The 23300-nt window shown below is 33.9% G+C and overlaps 1 protein-coding gene across 12 annotated transcripts in view; it reads left to right on the top strand.

Annotated features, from left to right (window-relative positions):
• The window catches only part of Rab3-GEF (Rab3 GDP-GTP exchange factor), a 224210-nt gene that overhangs the window by 120610 nt on the left and 80300 nt on the right, over positions 1 to 23300 (top strand). For all 12 annotated transcript variants that reach the window (XR_001849260.1, XM_017632680.1, XM_017632673.1 and 9 more), the window contains one exon: positions 13511 to 13557. Coding sequence is in view for 11 of the 12 variants with exons in the window: in XM_017632680.1 (XP_017488169.1) it covers positions 13511 to 13557 (47 nt within the window). In the remaining variant the exon portion in view is untranslated. The remainder of the gene's footprint in view (positions 1 to 13510; positions 13558 to 23300) is intronic.

The following is a 23300-nucleotide window of genomic DNA, read 5'->3' as shown; positions in this document are numbered from 1 at the left end:
GAGTAGAGTTGCCACCTCTTTCAAAAAAACTAAAATGACATAAATGTGTACATTAAAAATTATTTCGCAGGATACGTATCAAACGGGAGCTATCGGGAAATGTTTCAGTCAAGACCAATTATCATATAGGGTTGCCACATACCTAAAAAATAAAATCGGATAATATTTTTAAGAAATACCAAAGATATATAGTGCGATAAACTTCAAAGTCTGTCAAATCGAAAGCTTACCAGAAGGAAAATGCCGATTCCAAATTTTTAAATCTATATGTGTGCATATGTATGCACGTTAATGCCAGAGTTGTGAAAAATTTCACCAGGTTGCAATTTAAAAACCGAATTTATTTAATATTTAAAAATGCTCAATATTAATGCATAATTTAATAAGGCTTAAAAAATATAATAAAATTTTTAATAACGATTTGTGCAAATGCAAAAAGAGTTTTTAGTTGCTGATCAGAAAAAGCTTATAACAAAATCATGCAACGTGTAATCAAAGGAGATGGCGGAATTATCTTCCTAGATGATCCAGGAGGTGCGGGGAAAACTTTTTTTGAAGCAGAACGAAACACCTACATGCAACATCAGCAAAAACTCTGGTATGACCATAGTCCTTAAAACGTACAAAATTATAATTTAAGATGAATGCACCACGACACATAAGAAATCGCTCGATGCAGTTGAGCGAGCTATGCAAGATTTTCGTGATTTTCCTCAAACATTACCGGTTATGCCTCGATCAACGGCTACAGAGGTGTTGAACGCGTGCTCAAAAGTATCGCATCTGTGGAACTATGTCGAAAAAATTACGCTCCCAACAAATATGCGAGTGCATTTGCTGCAAGATGCGTCTGCCCAAATATTTTCAAAGCAACTTTTGGATATCGGAAACGGTGAAGTTCTATTGATCGCACAACAAATGAGATATCATTTCCGTCCAAATTTTGTCAAATGCAACAGGGCATTCAAGACGTCATCGACAGAGTATTTCCGAACTTAGCGATCAACTACCGATACCCGGAATGGCTCCGCACACGTGCAATTTTAGCTCCGAAGAACGATGATGTTAGTAAATTAAACGGTCAAATTCAATTGAAAATTCTAGGTAGGGACACGATATCGAACCCTAAGTATCGATATGGTACCCATTTAAAGTATCGCTTTAAAAATATCGGGTACCCATTAAAAAAAAAATTAACACCGAATTTGATCGAGGCAACAATCATCAGCGGTATATTCAACTGGGAAGATGTGCTGATTCCACGTATACCGATGATTTCAAACGATTTACCGTTCGAATTCAAGCGGCTTCAATTCCCATTGCGTCATGCTTTTGCAACAACTATAAATAAAGCACAAGGTCAATCATTAACTATAGCGGGTTTGGATTTTAATGTGCTTTTCACATGGCCATTTATACGTCGCCTGTTTACGAGTTGGGTCACCACAAAATTTATATATTTACACACCAAATGAAAAAACTTAAAATATTGTTTGTCTGTTAGCATTAAGGTAAATAAAAAGGTCTTCAGTTTCAAAACTCTAAATACATGTGACTTGTGTGTNAAGGTAAATAAAAAGGTCTTCAGTTTCAAAACTCTAAATACATGTGACTTTCATTGGCGTAGCAACGCGCGCCGGGTATTGCTAGTATACATATTGGGGGGAGGGGGGGTCGGTTTCCTAAATATTTATGAACCTCTTATCGATTTGTATTTTTATTAAATGAATTTTTCGGAACTATTAGTAGAATGACTTTTGTCACAATATTTAACAATGTTTTATTTTATAACATTATATCCAATCTTCTTGGTTTTTTTGACATAATGTCGATAACATTTTCGTTCGTTACTTCCACGTTTCGGAGCACGTTCAACAGCGCTAGCCCGTTCAATCGATCTTCGCCTGTTTTACTTGAAGCCACTGACACGGGAAGAGTTGCGCAAATTTGTAGCAACAGATGTATGGATGGGTACAATTGTTTGTTGCAGTTATTGAGAGCATCAATAAATGATTTTGCTCTTTTTTCCGCCGCCTGCAAATCAGTGTTGCCACTTTACCTCAATTGAGGTAGATCTACCACATTCTGGGTAATTTTTCAATTCTACCACAGCTACCACATATTTTAAAGAACTACCACAATTTTACTGAAATAAAATTATTAACCTAATTTGAAAAATGTTTTTTTTTATATAAGGGTTGAACCATGATACAAAAAAGAAGGTAGTTTCAATAAACAACTTTTGACGGATAATACAATTTTTTGAAGTTTCATAAATTGTGAGTATTCTCAAAGGCCTTGCCACTTTGATAATATTAAAACAATAAATCGGAGTATTTTCTTTCCCACATTTATACCAATTTAAAAATATTTCAAATCAAAAATCAGTATCAGTGCTTGGTTATTTTTTCACTTACGTGGTTCGCACCTTTTTTATTAAAAATATATAAAATATGTAATGTTAAAGGAGACTTCATTGAAATTGTTCTTTTTATTTTATAACAAAAATCACGAGAGCATTATGTTGTTATTTTTTCATTTTCTTATTTTGAATGCAATCTTGCGATTTAAAAATCTAATTCTAAAACTTAACATGCAGAAAAAAAACAAATTGGGAAAAATTATTTTTGTTTTGCTTTATTATTTTGGGAATATTTGTTCACATGAAATTCGTTATTCGTGATGAAATTCGTGAAAATTTACTTTTAAATTTCTCGTCAGATTTTGCAAAAAATTAGGTTTTGTGGTTAGTTCACCATTAACTTCAACAAATTTCAAATTTAAAATTTCCAGCGACCGCCCTCCGATAAGCAGTTAGCATAAGTATAATTTTAATCACTTTCTTCATCCGTTCTGAAACCTAATTTCGTCAACCCCATTTTTGAGATTATGCATTAATTTTCAGGTTCATCATATTCGACATCTTTGAGTGGATTGGTGAAATCTTCTGAAAAATTTTACTGCTCGTGATCAGGTAGCATGAATTTAATGAAATGTCATAATATTATTAAAAGTCAAATGGTTAACAACAACAACGTATGCCATTAAATGAAACTACCTTCTTTTTTGTATCATGGGTTGAACAGTCAATTTTCTCCTCAATATGAATTTAAATGTCAAGAAAATTTATTATTAATTTTGTGTTAGACGAAGAGCTGAAGGTGCTGCCGTTTCAAAATTTCTATTGTGTGCGTAAAGGATAATCTGCACTTATATGAGGCGATTTTCTTAGAGATTCGACATCGCCTGAGAATACGCCTGTGAAGTTGCTTAAAAAACAGTATTTCTACAGGTAACAACACTTAGAACTTATTAGATTAAGAAATAAGATTTTTTTTTTTAGTAGGCAAATATTTCGAACAAATGGCGCGATAGAAGAAAACTAAAAATGCAGTTTATCTACATTTGAATACTACTTCATGGTCGGATTTTTGGCAAATTTTTATGTTGCTACAAATATTCTAACACACGTTTCTAGAGATATACCATTGTTTTTATTAAACATCTACAACTAATTTGGTTTCTGAAGTGACAACACTGCTGCAAACATAAAAATATGTTGTTGTGTTCTAACCTTTTCCACATCGCGAAGTTGGCTGAGAATTCACCCACAATATCATTCGGCCATTGTTTTTCAAAAGCTTGCATCGTTTCAAGCATTTTTTCTGTATTGAGTTCAGTGCATTTTGTTGGCAAGATATTCTGAATTTTCGACAGTAACTCACGATGGTCCAGAAAACTAACGGGACAAAATGCTTGTATGCTTGTACCATTAATTTGTTAGTTTGGTGTTGAATTTTTTTTTGCAATTCCCAGAACGATGTTGTTGTAATTGATATTGACGTTGTTGTCGTTTGGCTCAGTAACTTAAATTTGTTGAGCACCCCTGCCTTGAATAATCGGCGGCAGAAGGGGCAAATGTACCCAGTAAACACACAATTGCACAATTATTGCACAATCTTCGCGCGATTCCCTGAGCACTTTCGGAATTTTCGAATTAATGACTGTATTTATCTGCATTCGCATGATTGTGAAATTTCTGCGTCGCTTAATTTTTTTCATTTTATTTTGTTGATTTTTGTTTGATTTTCGCTTTTAGTCATAAATTATTGTTATACTTATGTGGTGCGTCGTGTTGGGGTGGTTGTTTCAACCCCCAAATACCTACCCCCCTGGATCCGCCCCTGACGTGTGACACTGAATTATTTAAATTGATACAAATTATTACTAATAAAAAGAAATAAATAATTATTTGATATCGCCAGGTTTATTGGATATTGAAAAATAAATAACGTATGCGGAATGAAATACGAACTGATGCAGTAAAAAGAAACAGCTATTCAACTAGCAACAAATATTGTGTTTCCACTCCCATATGTAGACATTGTCGAACGATTGGCCTGTTTAAGTTTTCAGACATAGTGCGGAGGGCTTTTTTAAAAATATTATTTTGTGACTTTATTGTGCCAATTTGAGTTATTATTTGTTTAGCCATTTATACGATAAACAGTTGAGAGTTATATTTAGGTGTCCTTTTATGGGGCCTCAATGAAAAATATTTCCATAATCCGTTGTACAAAACTGAAATGAATGTGGTTCAAGCGCTCATAGCCGCTTTTAATTTTCTTTTTCAACCTTTAAAAAATCTTGGGTAAAGTGGTTTGCACATATTTCACTAAATATTTCCCTGGCTCTTGCATAGTCTCTAATGTTTTTTTGCTTACTTTGTACTTTATTGTCATTATACGCTGTGATTTTGCAGTGCAATTTTTGATTCTTGTCACGGTCTCATTTCGCTGCTATGTGGATCATGTTTTTTCGCACTAGTGGGTTTTCTTTCTACTGTTTCCCTATTCAATAAAGCCGATATTTCCTTTATAAATAAAGTTTTTTTAAGTCTCATAGAGAAAAAATGAAAAGTCACGAATAGTGACATTGAGTTTCGGTATAAAAAATTATCAAGCAAATTCGCTTTCAAGGACATTATTTCAGCATTATAATATACAACGAGATTATTTTTATTGGAATGCTTGTGAAGATTGCACAGTAGATTTTGGTATACTTAGTTTGGCTCCTGTGTTTACCGGAATTGTTTAAAGTCTGCTTAGAAATAGTCTATATTTAATTCCGCATACGTTATATGTGCTTATGTAAGTTTTAGTTTGTGAGTGCATAACTTGGCGGGTGCACATTTGCTCGTGGGTTTTATGTTTCCCAAACATAAATTTAAAAAGCGCAATAAAACCGTAATGGCTTTATTTCCATTTCTTGTTGGAAATAAGGCCGCATCGAAATCATGGTTTTATTTCCAATCGTCAAGCGAAATAAAGCCATTATGGCCTTATTGCGTATGGTGTTCAGTGTTGCCATTTGAGCCATTTTCCGGCTAGATTTAGCCGGTTGCGAAAGCAAACAGCCGGAGAAAATTCGATTTATCCGGCAGCCGATTTGTTAGCCGCTTTGCAAAAAAAAATTAGCCGTTTTAGTCGAATTTGCTAGTTGCAATATTTTCTTAAAAATTATATATATAAGTTTCCATTTTTACAAATTTAGCGACCCAAAATTTAGGTAAATGGGTAGTCTTATCTCGGAGAAGTTTTTCTTGTCTATTGCCTATTTTTCGTTAGCTAATTTAATGTTTATTCTTTTTTATAAAAATATAGCTGATTAGATAAAAAAATACCATTTAAATTCAAACTTCATACTTTGTGAAAATATTATGAAAATTTTCAACAACATTTTTAACTTTAATATAATAAAGTAGAAGTTTAAAGTACCTAGTATTTACCGCTGCTTTTAAGCAATTTTTTTGTTGACTGTGCTTCCGATTTTTTCATATAAAAAACTTGTCGAACATACTTTGCATGGCAAAAAATTCGTAACACCATTATTAAGAAAATGCCAAAAATCAGCAGTAAGTCCTCGCTAATTCAAATTTGCTCCTCATCAAACTAGAATTTAATATACTACAGGACGGCATACCATAATTTTTTTCTATTTGGGTCACTGTAGAGAGTGTAGAGAGTGAGCAGGTCTTTAAAAACGGGAACGCTTCGAATATATGGACATACAAATAAAATCACATAGTTTAATTGTTAAAAACTTAAAAACCGACCGGCTTGTTCAATAAAAATTACTGGCTTTTTTTCTCGAAATAATGTTGCCCGTTTTTTCTCAGCCTTTTCACAGCTTTACGTGTTCATTTAACAAAATATTGCCCACCGAATAAGCAAAAGTGGAATACTTTATAGCCATTTTGCAGGACGAAAAGTAACCTAGTGCAAATGCTACAATATAAGAAGGCAAAATTTTTCAATAAAAAAAACGCCATACGTTTGTAATTGATCTATTTTTTATATTTATGTAAATAATAAAAAATTAGTTCTGTTGTAGAGCTTTCATTAATCAAGTACAACGACAGTTTTCTTTGTTAACTAAAACTAATTTAATGAATTTATTAGTCTTCCAACTTTATTCAAATAAAACATGTTAATTTTAGCTGAAACATTTTAGCTGTTTTTTTGGCCAATTTAGCCGGTCGGCCCAAAAAGTTCTTGCAACACTGATGGTATTACTGCAAACCACCTGGGTTTGACTGATAAGTTGGCATACAAATTCTTAACGCGGCACCATGAACACGTAAGATGTTTGTATGTAAGTATTTCTGCTTCTATGCATAAATGTCAAAATCACGCATACGAATGCACTTGCTAAGGGGGTCTGGTTTTAGTCTCTTTCATAAGAAATCCACGGCAACCATTTTCACAACCCGAATGAATTAAATTCGTAGTTGAGAGCTTACGAGAACTGCACATCAAATCTGTGGTGAATAACCTGAAAATGCTGTGGGTCATCGTTGATAGTTTCCTTCCCCTTTCCGCGCCTTACCTGCAATAAAGTACAGACCCGCAATAATGTTCAAAAAGAACTCACGGTACATTCACAAAGAGTAGATGTTGTCAGAAAAATATAGGGCACTTGACTGCGTGAGTTTGGTCATCGAAGACTAGAATGATGCAGACATACTACGGACAAGAGAATATAGCTCAATGCTGAGAAGAAATTTTATGATCGGCCATTACCGTTTCGTAGGTGTTCTGAAGATATGTAATAAAGTAACCGACGAAGACTTGCGCTTTTCTCCCTAAGTGTTTACCGCCGGTAAACCCAAATGAAGGTTAAAATTTAAAAACAAATAAATAAAATTGAAGTAAAATCTGTGGATAATTAACAATAAACTACTTTTTCGCAAAATCTATAAAGGCCCCTTTTATTTTTCAAAAAAAAAAAACTGTGCAACAGATATTATATGATAAAATATTAATAGCTGGAAAAAGGAGTACAAAATAAGTACAAAGCTAATAAAGGAGTACATTTGCAGATATTTTTTTTTTGGAAGTACAAGGGAGTACATTGCAATAAAAAGGAGTACGTTTACTCCCAAAAGCAGTACGTCTGGCAACCCTAACATACAGTGATCAAGAAATTATAGCCGAACCACTTTTTGCTAAGTTTTAACGTATTATTTTCGTTGTTATTTAACTTTGGTTATTTTTTTTTTTTATAAAAATATAGTTCATTCTTAAAAAAAACCCGTTTGAATTCATGTTTCCAAATTTGTGCAATATTAAAAAAAAAAATCAACAAACTTTCGTACAAATTTCGATTTTTTAAAAAATTCTAGAAAAAAATCGTAGTTTTTAGCCCTTTGAAACTTGTACTTTATTCTATTTACTAGAAATCAATGGGCTACAAAACTGCATACTCAGAATCTAATTAAAAAACTCGAAGTTTTTACGAGAATTTGTTGAATTACTTTTTTTAATTGCATACATTTTTAAGGCAGTGGCACTCGATTGGTCCATTTGTACAGATTGGTACATTTTTATATCCGGCTATTGGTACAAAACAAAAAAGGGACATTTTTCTTTTTGTAGTCAAAATAGTTTCTTAAAGGATTTTTTGGAAAAAATCCCCTCTGATGACAGAACAGTTTAAGCTTAAAAAATCTACACTGCCGGAACAAAGTATTGGCACAGCAAATTTTTCACAATATATGCAACAAAATTTTATTCTATTATTTTTCCGCTAATTTCGTATAAAAATATGGTCCATTCTTCAACAAAAAACATAAATATATAATTCCTAAACTTTGTGCAAAACTCGCGAAAATTCAGTGAATTTTCATGAAAATTTTCAACTTTTTACTCAGATTTTTTATGCAGAGTATGCAGATTTGTAGCCCAATCAATTTTATTATAATAATGTGCAAGTTTTAAGTAGCTCGGAATTACCGTTTGATTTTTTTAATTGTATCAACGGAATCATAATAATGAGATTTTTGATGCTGTTTTTTAACTTTTTTCAAAGATTTATTTAAGAAAAACTTGAAAACCTGCTCCAAAACTTTACCGATATAGACTTATAAGGAATCACAGGTATCATTTTCTCACTTTTTTGTTTCTTTGCAAAAAAAACTCATTCACGTCCCAATTTTTTTTTATTCAATACCAACATATCTTAATTAAACATGGAATGACATGACACTCGTTTATCTTACATACCTCCCTTTTTAACCGACTTCCAAAAAAGGAGGAGGTTATCAGTTCGTCGGAATATTTTTTTTTTATGTATGTTACCGCATAACTTTGGACCACGTCAACCGATTTCGATAATTCTTTTTGCATCGGAAAGGTAGTGTCTCAGATATACTAATATGGTTAAGATCCGATCAGTGGATCATGAGATATATATATATATATATTTTTTTTTATATGAGAGTTGAAGTCGGTTTTTTTGCTAAAAATTACTTGTTCATATTTTGAGTGAGCTTATTCGCAAAGAAATTAAAAGGGTGAGAAAATGCTACCCCATAAGTCTAAATGGTAAGGTTTTGTCTGAGTTATTTAAGTTTTTCTTAAACTAGTCTTTGAAAAAAGTGCAAAAACAGTCTCAAAAATCTCATTATTATGATTCCTTGGAATTTTTATTTTTTTATTTTTATGAAATCTTTTTAAGCTTAAACTACTCAGACATCTGAGGTAATTTTTTCAAAAAATATTAAAAAAAAACTATTTATTTGGTGGAAGTCTTAAAATATAATACATAGATTTTATAATTGCAGTGGAAAAACAGTACCGCTTTTTTTATGGGCAGTGATGCAGTCTACTGTACATAAGTTGGCTATGATTACTCGGCCGTGCTGTCATAGTAGCACAATGCCGCTAAGTTCATTTTAAAATTTTCAGGCAATAGCCTCATGCGATTATCGATTAAATTTTTTGTTGTTTGTGTGAAATATTTTATTTTTATCAGTATTTTTCTTTTAATCAAAATAGGGGTATTCTCCAATTCTTGCAAAGCCATTGCACGTGACACGGATTGCATGGATAGCATAACTTGCAAACACACAACAACAAAATACATGGGAAACAACATTTCCTATCGCTGCAAAATATGCAACGTCGAAACCCATGTATATATTGTGCAAAATAGCTCAATAAGATAAATGCGACCCTATGCTACTTATTTTGTTGTTGGAATTGCTAAATATTTCTCTCATTCCTCTCATCTCACTCACTTAATTTTTTTGCTGTCTCTTATTGTATTTGATACATAATTTCGCTGCTTACTACCCATGCATGCTACACTTTGCGATGGGGTGCTCTCGTACTCTTCGAAATTTGGAATAGTATTTTTGCATTTCGTGCAATCCATGCATTGTGCAAGACTTAGAGAATACCCATAATATGTTGAAATAAAAGTGAAGACAAAAAATGTTGCCAGAACAGAATTTTTTTCATGCGTCTTTCTTCGTTAATATTTTTTTACACGTCTTTTTGTAAAAGTATTTTTCATATACATCTAAGGTTTTAAAATAGGATAAACACGGCCTATTTCCCAGGAGAATGGGATTTTTGGAGCTTTGAAATTGGCAAGACTTCATTGTACCACTGGAATTCCTCCCTCAATCGAGAGAATATATGGAGATGAAGGCTTTACACCAACGAAGGGCAGAGAGAGCTTTTACTCTGCACGCGCCTGTACAAATGTAAAGCAAGTTTAAGGGCCGGTTACTCAATGTCTGGTTAACACTAATCTGCGGTTAAACATCGTTATCGACGTCTTCGACTCCATGCATACAACAGGGAGTCGGTAACGTCGATAACTATGTTTAACCGGAGATTAACCGGCCCTAAAAGAGCTTTGCCCGCGGGCAAGGCAGTGCCCATAACCGCTTTACACCAACTACTCACAGGCGGTTTTTTTTACCCGAGCGCACTTGTGCACAAGTGCATTCAAACTTTGTTCGCATAACTGTTGTTTGGAACAGATAAAACGAATCGAGATAGATACAAACAATTGTATACATACATAACTGCTCAGAATGAAAAGAGAAGCCGATTTAGCCACACCGGTCCGTTCGTCTGTCCGTCTACACGATAACTCAAACAAAAATTTAAATATCTCAACGAAATTTGGTATGACGGTTTCCCTTCATCCAAGGTAGGTTGGTATTGAAAATGGACAAAATCGGACTGCAATCACACCCACTTCCCATATAACGGTATTTTCGAAAAATGCAAAAACTGCGATATTTCAGTAAATATTGGATCCAAATTGGTAAGTGAAGTAGAATTTCGGTACAAAATAAGGTCGTTATGAAGTTTCCGGAAAATGGGCGTGGCCCCGCCCGCTTATGATGAAATGCTGTGGGGGGAAGAGGGGGTGAAATAACACAAACGCCAATAACGCAAATTTGTGTTATTTCCCAATTGAATGTGAAATAACACAAATTTGCTTTATTTCATTTCTCGTTGAGCAACAAGACCAACTTTTAAACTTAACAATTGAGAAATAAACAAAATAGTGCACATATGTAGGTAGTCACCCAGTTACATTTGACAAAAAGTAGTACATGAACAAGATAAATGGACGGATTTGTAAGTATAAAATTTTGAAAGTGCCCAGCGTCGCGGCGGTCCGCGTTCGCGCGCCGCACCGCGCCACCCCGCTCTTCTCCCTCATTTCGCAATTATGCACTGCTGTCATTATAACCGTTTAGAAAAAAGAATAATAATAAAATGACACTAGTTCACTTCTGAAACTGCTTTTTAATGTCCAAGTAATGGGAAATATTGCGTATGGTGTTATTGCATGCACCCCACCCATGGTGGAATTAAACCAGGTGAAGTAATATTGGAGTGAGAAGAAATATTTTGACACTGACTTATTTGAAAACATGCCTATAAAATGTGACTATAAAAGCGTGATTATGGCAACTTAACTTAACTTTACGGAACGTAGAACTCAGAGAATCAAAATGAAACAGATTTCGACGTGGCATTAAGTTACGTTAAGTTTCGGCTGTTCAATTATAAGCAACACCCATTTAACAGAATTTTTAAGAGAGAGCCGTAAGTTACGTTAAGTTGCCATAATCAGACCATAAGACAGCCGAATGTCAGAAAATAAAGCGAGAAAGCTGTTTTATTGCTTCACCTGTTTATTGCGCCATTCATCCCACCTGCTTGTACCGAGTATACGTTCAAATTTAGAAGTCTGAGAGTGGGTAAAATTTTACACATTTTTACATCACTGTTTTTGAAACATCGATAAGATCGGTTAAATTTTCGATGTTTGCCATCGATTTTTACAATTTACTAACATCGCGAAATTGACGATACATCGATGGAAGTCTTACCGATGTTTTAACCATCGAAGTAAGGAGCCTCTTNTTTCGAAATTTAAGGACGCTAATTTACTCAAAATTGATACACACCGGCTTGCCATGTAGTGGTAGCTTTCGCAAAGGTGAAAATCATATACTTAGTACCTGCGCCGGGTATTTAATGTTCGGCTCGAACTTAGACTTTCTTACTTGTTTTGTGTTGTTTATGGCCTTATATCAATTATATTCAAAAATTTANCTTATGAAAAATGTTATTGAAAATCAACAATAATTTACAAAAGGTAGAAGTTATAGCTGCTACTTCGGAGATCACCACATCTCCTCAGTGACCGCGGTTGAAGAAGTCTGATTAGTAGATGTAGTGATCTCCCAAATAGCAGCTATAACTTCTTACCTTTGTAAATTATTGTTGCTTTTCCACAACATTTTTCATAAAAACGGCCCCAAGTTCAATAAAATTGTTGGATTCATTCTGAATCTAATAACCTAGCCGTTAAAACAGAACCAAACACCCCTTAGAATTTCAACAAGATCAGGCCTAGGATCTTTAGGCCCGAATGACCTTACGATGGTATGCATTTTGATTCTAATAATAGGGTATAGAAAGGATAATAAAATACAGGAAAATACATTCATAATTATTAAAGTATTCAATATTGCTTTAAATTTAACTAGATATTAACAAATTGCAAAACATCGGAAACCATCGATATATCGATGTTTCTCTGGCGATGTATTTTAGCCTCGATGTTGTTTTCTCCGATGCATCGAAACATCGATGTATCGATGTTACTGCTCAAAATTTGCATCCCTAATTATACCAGGTGAAGTAATTAGAGTAAGAAAACGATTTTGGCACTGCCTTATTTGAAAAATTGCCTTTCAAATTTCACTATAAAGCAGCCGAATGACAGAAAATAAAGCGGGAAAGCTGTTTTATTACTTCGCCCGTTTATTTCCTCATGGTTCCATGCAAACATTTTAAGGTTTCCCAGCAATGTTTTCAACATATTAAAAAGCATGCAGATAAAATTCATACAAAAGCGCTATGTCCAATTTGTTGAGCAGTTGTTAAAGACGACTCTTTTCTTTATTTTGTTAGACTTTTCATAAGTTACAATATTTTGTGAATATTACTTCCTTCATATGAATTATATCACATTTTTTGTTTAATTGTATTTTTGGAATAAACAAAGCTCTTTTCCCTTTTGGTCAGTAAACTGTTTTTGTTACAAATAGTATAAATAAGCAATGGAAAATAAGGCAAAACTCAGATTTTGGTATTATTTCCCATTTAAAAGTGAAATAAAGCAAATTTTGCGTTATTGCCGTTTGTGTTATTTCAACCCCCCAAAGGCTGTATCTCATTGCTTTGAATAACCACGCCCACCTCTCATATAATGGTAAGAATCAATAACTTCTGAGGCTAATTCACTCAAAATCGACGCTTGCAATAACCTCTTAGCAGAAAATTAGACCAAAAACGTGTATCCCGGTAACAAATGTATCAATTTCTACCAAACTCGGAGGATTTAGTTACCTTGGTACGGAAGAGCAACACGTTGAAGATTTTTGAAATTGGACTAAAATTACACCCGCTTCCCATAAAACGGTAAACTTTGGAAATACGAAGACTCTGATATTTCAATATAACTGAGGACGCCAATTTACGCCGAGTTAATAGGTGCTTATAACAATCTCTTAATAAAAAAATAAGGCTGTTATAGGATTTTAGGAAATGGGCGTGCTACCACCCACACATTATTATAACTTGCAAATATTAAACCTCAGCAGAAAGTAATTCATATTTCATTTCAGATCCCAAAACACGGCATCTCATACAAAGGAAGTACAAATCTAAGCTGGTAAGTATGAAACTTGAATCTCTCATTTGAATATAACTAGCGTAAGGCAACAATTTTCAAAGCTACTTAGTAGAATGAAATCGAAAAGAATTTATTATCTATGGGTATACAATTAGGGAACTCACGAAATGTCGTAATGTCTTGAAGTTGTAAATTTTTTTGATGTGTAGGATGACGGAATAAAACCAAATACGTCCGCTCGGGTCGTCAAATATTTATGTACTTTTGTTCTGCCAATATCATATATTTGGCAATTCAAAAACACTTATTCGCTAACTTTCAACGAGTGGCATACGCCCTCTTGAACGTATACTTATTTACGTACATTAATCGGAATGAAACATAAAAGTTTACATTGGAAAATATTTTAAAATATGCATACACATTTAACATAACTGTATTTTCGTTAAAGCCAAAACAAGACAACATTGAAGAAAACTTCCCAGTCGGAAAAGGTAATGTTTGGGAATGCAAAAAGTAAAGGATGACCCCTATAACCTCTGCACGAAAAAATGCAAGAATTTCGTTGTCATTCGAAAGCAATGTGTCACATGTCCTTTTACAAAACGTCCGTGCCACAGGGTTTGACCTGTGACCAACCAGTTGGTAGTCAAACACGCATCTATTCTGCTACAGCATCTGTGATAATGTGAAAAGAAGACATACTTAAGTTAGCTCTAAAATTTTTGTTTTGCTTGTGGCTTCAAAACTACTCATTATCCGCTCGCTTACATTGCGATGCATCTTTTCGTTTAACCGTAGTTGTTAATCTTTTCTTGGTAGAAAAAGGTAATGAATTTCGTATGGTTGTACAAATGTTTAATTTTACAGGAGAAGCAAAAAGCATTATAAAAAATGTTACAACNTATCCGCTCGCTTACATTGCGATGCATCTTTTCGTTTAACCGTAGTTGTTGTTAGAAGCAAAAAGCATTATAAAAAATGTTACAAAAACAGGTAGGCCTTTTTGAAAAGTGGCATGCAACTCCGTTGTTTTTGGTAATAAGACTTTAAAATTTTTATTGAAGGCGCATTTTAAAATACATATCCTACCAAAATCTGTGAAAAACGCAGTTTCGAAAAAAATGTTGGTTAGGTAACATATCGAGCCCTAACCGCCAAAATAACGTAAGCGACATTATTTTTTCAAAGTTTTCTATTTGATGCAGAAATATTCCTAGAGCATCTAGATGATGTTATTTTGGCGGTTAGGGCTCGAAATGTCTAAACAAATGAAAATTGTATGTGTATTTCTTATTATTAAAAATGTCCAATGAAAAATATTTATTTTTTTTTGCTGGAATGACTATGTATTATTTTTGGGTAAATTATCTTCAGCGAAAGCTTTCGGCGACGCTGTTCTGATTGTCATTGTGCATATAATATGTTTGTATATTGTTTGCTTTTGTTCTGCCGCTATCAGCTTAAGACTATGTTCAAACAGGCACCTAATTGGCAATTAAGAACCTTTTCACAAATTTAAGCCTCAAATGTTACCCAAATTATCATACAATTAATAATTAATTGGCAATTAATTTGTGTCAGATTCTCTATGCAACCCTGTTTATAGTATGTTTAAATTTGACTATGTTCAAACTGGCCAATTAGCTGAGGCAATTAAGCTTTAAATTGCGGCATTGAGTTTGGTGTTCACACACACGTTAGCTGCGCAATTAGCGATACGAAAACAGCTACTGGATTACCTAAAGTGATGGAAAAGTTGGTACAATCATATGTTTATTGAACAAACATCAATCAGCTGTTTGTTTTTGGTCCTTTTTTACAGCTGATATTCCATCAGGGATGGAAAATTGAATTATAAAATTGTACCTAATTTACGGAAAACTTTACCTTAAATTAGATAGATGTACCTAAAAAGTAAATATGTATTTCTGTATAAAGAAAATAGGAGGATAACAATTCCCATCGATACCATATCAACTTCTGCACTCTCATTAAAGAAATTTGGGCTATGAAAAGAATCTCTTCGAGCAGCGCGAAACAAAACTATATTGGAGAAAAGGTGAATAACTTTCCTCCCAGTTCGTCGATCTGACGTTTTAAAAAGAAATATTTTCATCTATCTGGCGAAATCAACTACAGTTGCGTTCCTTTGACCACGCTTCTGTATCATTTGTATGCCCCTTCACAAAGGAGGGAAACTTTTAGACCAGTTGCCGTTGTCAATAAAAATAATAACTGATTTCCTGAGAAGTTATTTGGCTACCATCCAAATTTACATAAAATTGAGTGTTTGTGCCGAATGTGCTTTCAAACTAAATAAAGGTACGATTGTACCAACTTTTCCATCACTTTATGTAATCCAGCAGCTGATTTCGTATCGCTAATTGCGCAGCTGACGTGTGCGTGAACACCAAACTCAATGCCGCAATTTAAAGCTTAATTGCCTCAGCTAATTGACCTGTTTGAACATAGTCTAATGAATTAGCTTTGTACACGAGTACATCCATACATACAGACGATATGATAATGCGACTGTGTTATCGAACATGTATGTTGATAATTTGAAACACAGATTCTACATAACATCGCGCACAAGCACAAAATAATGCAGTACACAACAACACATACTTCTTCTTCTTCTCTTCTTTTTTGGCGCTGTAACCGCCTAAGCGATTTTGGCCGAGTTCAGCAAAGCACGCCAGTCGTTTCTCCTCTGTGCCAACTGACGCCAATTGGAAACGCCAAGTGAAGCCAAGTCCTTCTCCACCTGATCTTTCCATCGCAGTGGGGGCCTCCCTCTTCCTCTGCTACCACCAGCGGGTTCCGAGTTGAATACTTTCAGAGCTGGAGCGTCGGTGTCCATTCGAACGACATGACCAAGCCAGCGGAGCCGCTGTATTTTAATTCGCTGCACTATGTCCATATCGTTGTAAAGCTCATACAGCTCATCGTTCCATCGTTTGCGGTACTCGCCGTCGCCAACGCGTAAAGGACCGTAAATCTTCCGCAAAATCTTTCTCTCAAACACCCCAAGAGCCGCCTCATCGGATGTTGTCATTGTCCATGCTTCTGCGCCATATACCAGCACGGGCATGATGAGTGACTTATAGAGCGTGGTTTTCGTACGTCGAGAGAGGACTTTACTCCTGAATTGCCTACTCAGTCCAAAGTAGCACTTGTTGGCAAGAGTGATTCTACGTTGGATTTCAATGCTGACATTATTATCGGTGTTAATGCTGGTTCCCAAGTAAACGAAATTCTCTACTTTCTCGAAATTGTAACTGTCAACAGTGACGTGGGTGCCAAGGCGCGAATGTGCTGACTGTTTGTTTGATGACAGGAGATACTTCGTCTTGTCCTCGTTTACCACCAGACCCATGCGCTTTGCTTCCCTATCCAACTTGGAAAAGGCAGAACAGACTTCGCGGTTTTTGTTACCGATGATGTCGATGTCATCGGCATAAGCCAGCAATTGCACGCTCTTGTAGTAAATTGTTCCTGAGCGGTTCAGTTCTGCAGCTCTTATTATCTTCTCCAACATCAGATTAAAGAAGTCACATGAAAGGGAGTCACCGTTAAATTACGCTGAAATTGGTTTGGGGAATTTGCAGCGTAAAATACAAATAAATAATAAATATTTAACATCAGTTTTAAAAACATTTTGGCGTAGGCGAAAAGCACTAAAAATATTTTTAACTTTTACAACTTAAAGCCATTACGACCTTTACGATGCCTTGTGAACCCCCCAAATATGTATAGTAAATTAATAATAAATTGTTTATGCGCATATATGCTTACTACTTAAATTAGATTCACAGCTAAAATACTTCATCAGAACTTTTTTCGTTCAAAAATATACATAGAAACACTATAAAAACTACTTTACTGACAACGTCTTAAAAGTGCAGGAAGAGTTTTCTTAGGTTCAAAATAATGTACGGCCAATTTTATTGGATATTTTTACGAAATAATATTCTTGATTACTGGACACATCTAAGTAAATCTAGTTGCCATTCAAGCTTTTTCAGTTCGAAGTAGTTAGTAAATATTTGTGTTGCAGGATAACACTTACATATATGTATAAACATTAGGGTGCCAATCGAAAATGCTTCTTTTGGAAGTTTCAGACCCTACCCCCTAATTTTATTCGTTTTTATGAGAATTATTATTGCCTATTTTTATAGATTTTATAAAGGTCATTTAGAGGTCGCGATCTGTCGGTTTAGGTAAATAGGATTTTGTAGATTTATTAGTTTTTGAATGGCTACTTTTGATTCGATTTCAAAGATCGAAAATTATCTGAGAAGAGGATATATGGGCCTTTAAAATGGTATATAATAATCTATTGTCAGACTAGACTTGTTGGGATTTTTTATCGGGTAAATTAAAAAATACCCGTATTATTAAATATAGAGGACTATCTAAAATTAAATCTACACTCTAAAAAATTTTTGTTTAAATTTGCGCATATTAAGATAGGTAACCAGTTTCCTCTCTTAATGAATGCAAATTTAAACACTGCTTGCTTACTTTTACTTATCATATGTGTGGCGTAGAACAAATTTCAAATTTGTTTTTTGAGTTTTAAACATTTATTGTTTGAATTTACGCATATAAAGAGAGGTAACCAGTTTCTGTGTGTGTTTACTTTTACATATAAAATTTGTCACGTAGCGCATACAAGGGGTGGGTTTTGGAGCTAAATTTATGATGATATAAGAAATTTTGAAAGAAAAAATTTTCCTTTCCATTTATTGTGCGTCATTTTGTAAGAATTTTTCTTTTTTTCTTGAGAGCTCTTTAAAGTTTAACTGCGAATGAAAACATTGTCCTAAAAATATGCAATGCATACTCACTTACTGTTGCTTTTTACACTTTACAGCCTAAAAAAGTTTACCACTGATATATACTTAATATGCATTCGAAGATTTAATTTGCTAACTTCGAATTCGTTCCACCAAAATGAGCTACATGATAAAAATACAAGTTCAGTTAAATTTTCGTTATTCGAATTATTAAAAAATGAGAAACCAGAAATCGACGAAAATTAATAAAAAAGTGTAAAAATTTCGTGAAATTATTTAATTTATTTATATTAAAATTCTTTTGTAAAACTTTGTATTACTTTTGAAAGTTGAGTACATCTTTAACCGTTAATTTTTTCATGATTTAATAATGTGGTCTAAACCAAATTACGAGACGACCCTTAAGGTACCATCTTTCCGGTAAAAAAAAAAAATTATTGGAATCGGTTCACGCGGTGCAAAGTTATGCGGTGGAATAAATAAAAGAAGTAAAAATACTCCGAAGAATTGATAACCTCCCCTTTTTTTATGCCGGTTAAAAATGTCTGAGTTCTTTGTAAATTGTATGTAAATAAAATGCAATTGATAATAATAATAATATCCCAACGGTGATATGATGATACTTTAAAAAGTTTATTTATTTATTTCATACTGTAAATAAAACTCGTGTCCAAAGCCAATTCATTAGACTATGTTCAAACAGGCCAATTAGCTGAGGCAATTAAGCTTTAAATTGCGGCATTGAGTTTGGTGTTCACACACACGTCAGCTGCGCAATTAGCGATACGAAATCAGCTGCTGGATTACATAAAGTGATGGAAAAGTTGGTACAATCGTAAGTTTATTTAGTTTGAAAGTAAATTCGGCACAAACCCTCAATTTTATGTAAATTTGGATGGTAGCCAAATAACTTCTCAGGAAATCAGTTATTATTTTTATTGACAACGGCAACTGGTCTAAAAGTTTCCCTCCTTTGTGAAGGGGCATACAAATGATACAGAAGGGTGGTCAAAGGAACGCAACTGTAGTTGATTTCACCAGATAGATGAAAATATTTCTTTTTAAAACGTCAGATCGACGAACTGGGAGGAAAGTGATTCACCTTTTCTCCAATATAGTTTTGTTTCGCGCTGCTCGAAGAGATTCTTTTCATAGCCAAAATTTCTTTAATGTGAGTGCAGAAGTTGATATGGTATCGATGGGAATTGTTATCCTCCTATTCAATGTTAATAGCAAAGTTAGCTTTAGGATAATCTTTACCTTCTTATATATAGAAATGTTAAGCCCGTTTCTTAGCTTTAAACTGAAGTCAAGATGAAGTCTCTACGATGGGCAGAACCCGAGATATAACGATTTGAAGGATACATGATTAGTCAGAATCACGAAAAAATACAAACTTTGACAGATCATATCTCCGAAGAAAAAAAGAAGAAAAAAATTCCTCGAACACGTGGTAGCTTATTTCATGTATAGAACCCATAAAAAAATTTTGAAGCCAATCGAAAGTGTGACACCAAATTTGATGTCCGATATGAAAAAGAATGTCCCATATACATAGGCTTTTAAAGATTTATATAATAATCTATTACCGGACTAGGCTTGTTGGGATTTTTTATCGGGTAAATTTAAAAAAGACCCATACTTCTGTTAATTTTTTAAATTTCGACGATCATCGATAATTTCTATAATTTCAAAATATGGAGTACTATTAAAATTAAATCTATTTTAAAATAAACTGATAGCTCATTTATTGCAATCGCATAAAAATTATCGAATTTAGGCGACTTTTCTTAAAAACGGTCTTGAATTTATATGTGTGTATCAGGGTTGTTGCGAATATTCGCATTCGCATTCGCAACCGCGGAGCTTCCGCATTAATTTAAACATTCGCATTCGCTTTCGCATTCGCAATAATCAATGCGGATCTTTTGCGAATGCGAATATTGAAGGGACCGAAAGTAATAGTTATTTTCTTTACGAGTTAAACTTAGCCAAATATTTTTTATTCCCAACTAAAAGTCCTTTCCGGACAATAAACAAACCGCTTATCCAAATTAAACAAGTTTGGTATCAAATGCAAGAGGACTTAAATAGCTTTAAAACTGAAATGTCTAAACAAGCAAAGTCACCTATTAAAAAATATTTCAATAAAAAATTATAATTAATTACCATAGAACAAACCTTGGGCCAGGTATATGAATTTCTTTAGTATTAAATTATATACAAAAATATATAAATAGAGGTGGTAACCTTCGTTCGTTATTTCTGTTTAAAAGCTATTTCAGTCCTCTCACATGATACCAAATTTGTTTAATTTTGATAAGCTGTTTGTTTATATCCAGAAAAAAACTTTCGGAATAAAAAATATTAGGCCAAGTTTAACTGGTAAAAAAATAACTGTTTCGGTCCCTGGAATATTACGCAAGTGCAATGATAAAACGTATATCTGGTCAGTAACAGAAGAAAGGATCAAAAATGAATTACAAAAAATAAAATCGAAAAACGCTGTTGACGTTACTGGTTCTCCACATTCAGAAACAACCAAAAGAATGAGAATGCAGAGTTCTTTGGAAAACAACGGTGTTTAATCAACGATCTTGCCATGATACTAGATTGTGAAGATGAAAGTCAGGAGGATACATACGACATTTGCAGACCGATGCAATTCCCAAAAAAGAATTATTGCACCGCAATAAAAAAAAACAAAAATATAACTGAAAGTCCTCTCGACTGGTGCAGCGTCAATCGAAAAGAATTTACAATTTTGTCAAGTTTCAAGTTTTTCGCAGCGAGCGAGTAGTTATTTAGTGGTGCAGGTTTGATTTAAAAACTTTTTATTGAATACAATGTTCCAATTTTTAAATTCAAGTACTAAAAAAAAATTATTAAAAATTACTAACCTTTCCATTTTTTATTTAACTAAATCACCTAATTTACTCACCTAAATAATTTCTTAACAAGTAAAAAAGTCTAAGTTCGGTCGGAGCCGAACATTAAACACCCGTCGCAAGTATTAAATATAGTTTTTTCACCTTTCTGAAAACCACCGCTACATGGTAAGCAGTGGTGGTCTTACGTCTATTTCAAACATCTTCGATAGAACGTTCAGTTAGACATAATGAGATAAACTTATATAGATATATGTGGGCGGCATCACGCCCATTTTCTAAAATTCCATAATGTTAATTCATTTTCAAGGGATTGTTGTTAGTATCAATTTTGGGTAAAATTAGCGTTATAAAAAGGTGGTCGTAATTTTAGTCAGATTTTAATAACTTTCAAAGTTTTTGGATTTGGTACACATTGATCGAACGGTTACAGAGATACACATATGTGGTTTTAAGTAGGCGGGGTCACGCCCATTTTCCAACACTTTATTATAAGCCTACTTTTTGCTAAAGAATTATTGCAAACATCAATTTTGAATAAATTAGCTGCAGTATTGATTACTGATTTATCGAAGCTTTCATATTTCTCTAAATTACCGTTATGTGAGATGTGGGCGTGGTTATTATCCGATTTTTTAAATTTTCAGCCGTTTGGTATGTTTTGTGAAGGCCAACAACTGTGCCAAGTTTGGGAGAAATTGGTGGAGCGATTCCCAAGATATACACATGTAATCATAAATGGGCGTGCCTACGCCCATTTCCAAAAATTTTTAATAGCTCTCAATTTTAATTTTATTTCAAAATAAGTACACATACCAAGTTTCTTTAAGATATCTCAATTTGTACTCGAGTTATCGTGTGCACATACGGTTACTCTTTTCATTCTGATCATTTATGTATACATTTGTCTATATCTATCTCGATTCGTTTTGCCTGTTACAAACAGCCGTTATTTGAAAAAAGTTATAATACCGTTGCGTACAAGTGCGCTCGGGTATAAAAATACTTGACATCCGCATTCGCATTCGCATCCGCGGATGTTAGCGTTTGAACATCCGCATCCCGCATTCGCATCCGCGGATGTCTAAAATTCCACATTCGCAACATCCCTGGTGTGTATGTATTGGAATTTCAGATTTTTTCAGCAGTGTGGCTGAGGAATTTATAAATATTTATTCAAAATTGATATATACAATCGGTTTTTAGCAAAAAAGTGGTTTTTCAAGAAATCTTAGGAAAATGGGGGTGGCATCGCCCACTTATATGATATATGCGTATCTCAAAACCTACTCGACCGATCATGACCAACACATTGCGCTTAGGCTTCTTAAGCGCCATGTCGAAAATTTTTGAAATCGGACAAAAACCCCGGGCTCGACCAACGTAGCGGTAATTTCAAAAAACTCAAAACTAGCTATATTTTAGGAGGAGTAGATTTTGTCCGATTTCAAAACTATTCAAGACAATACTTAAAGAGGACAAACACAATGTGGATACCAAATTTGGTCGAGATCGGTCAAGTAGTTTTTGAGATACGAATATATCATGTAAGTGGGCGGTGCCACCCCCATTTTCCTAAAATTTCTTGAAAAACCACTTTTCTGCTAAAGTGCGATTGTATATACATATAAATTTTGAATAAATACTGATGAACTCCTTAGCCACACTGCTCCAAAAATCTGAAATTCCGGTACATACACACATACAAACTCAAGGCCGTATTTAAGAAAAGTCCCCTAAACTCGACAATTTTTATGCGCTTGCAATAAATGAGGTATCAGTACACTCTAAAAAGTGCATGTAAAACTACTACTGAAAAGTGTTTATTTTTCAACCAGAATCTGTTCAAGTATACGCACAAGATGTTCAAGATTTGAGTTTGAACATGAGTTGTTTAAAATATACACATGAAATGTTTAAAATTACAAACATTTTGAAAGTAAAAATATATTTTTTACAAATAATAAATACTAAGTGCCAGGGGCGCACGCAGGAATATATTTTTGGGGGGAAAGGGTTTATACTTCTAAATATATATCATCAGCAAATACTGAAAATTCGCTCTTTAAAATACATTTATGAAAGT

This window comes from Rhagoletis zephyria, unplaced genomic scaffold (genome assembly GCF_001687245.7).
Source record: "Rhagoletis zephyria isolate East Lansing unplaced genomic scaffold, Rhagoletis_zephyria_1.1 Rzeph_scaffold_00099, whole genome shotgun sequence".
NCBI classification, from domain to species: Eukaryota; Metazoa; Arthropoda; class Insecta; order Diptera; family Tephritidae; genus Rhagoletis; species Rhagoletis zephyria.
This window is presented reverse-complemented; position numbering and strand designations above follow the sequence as displayed.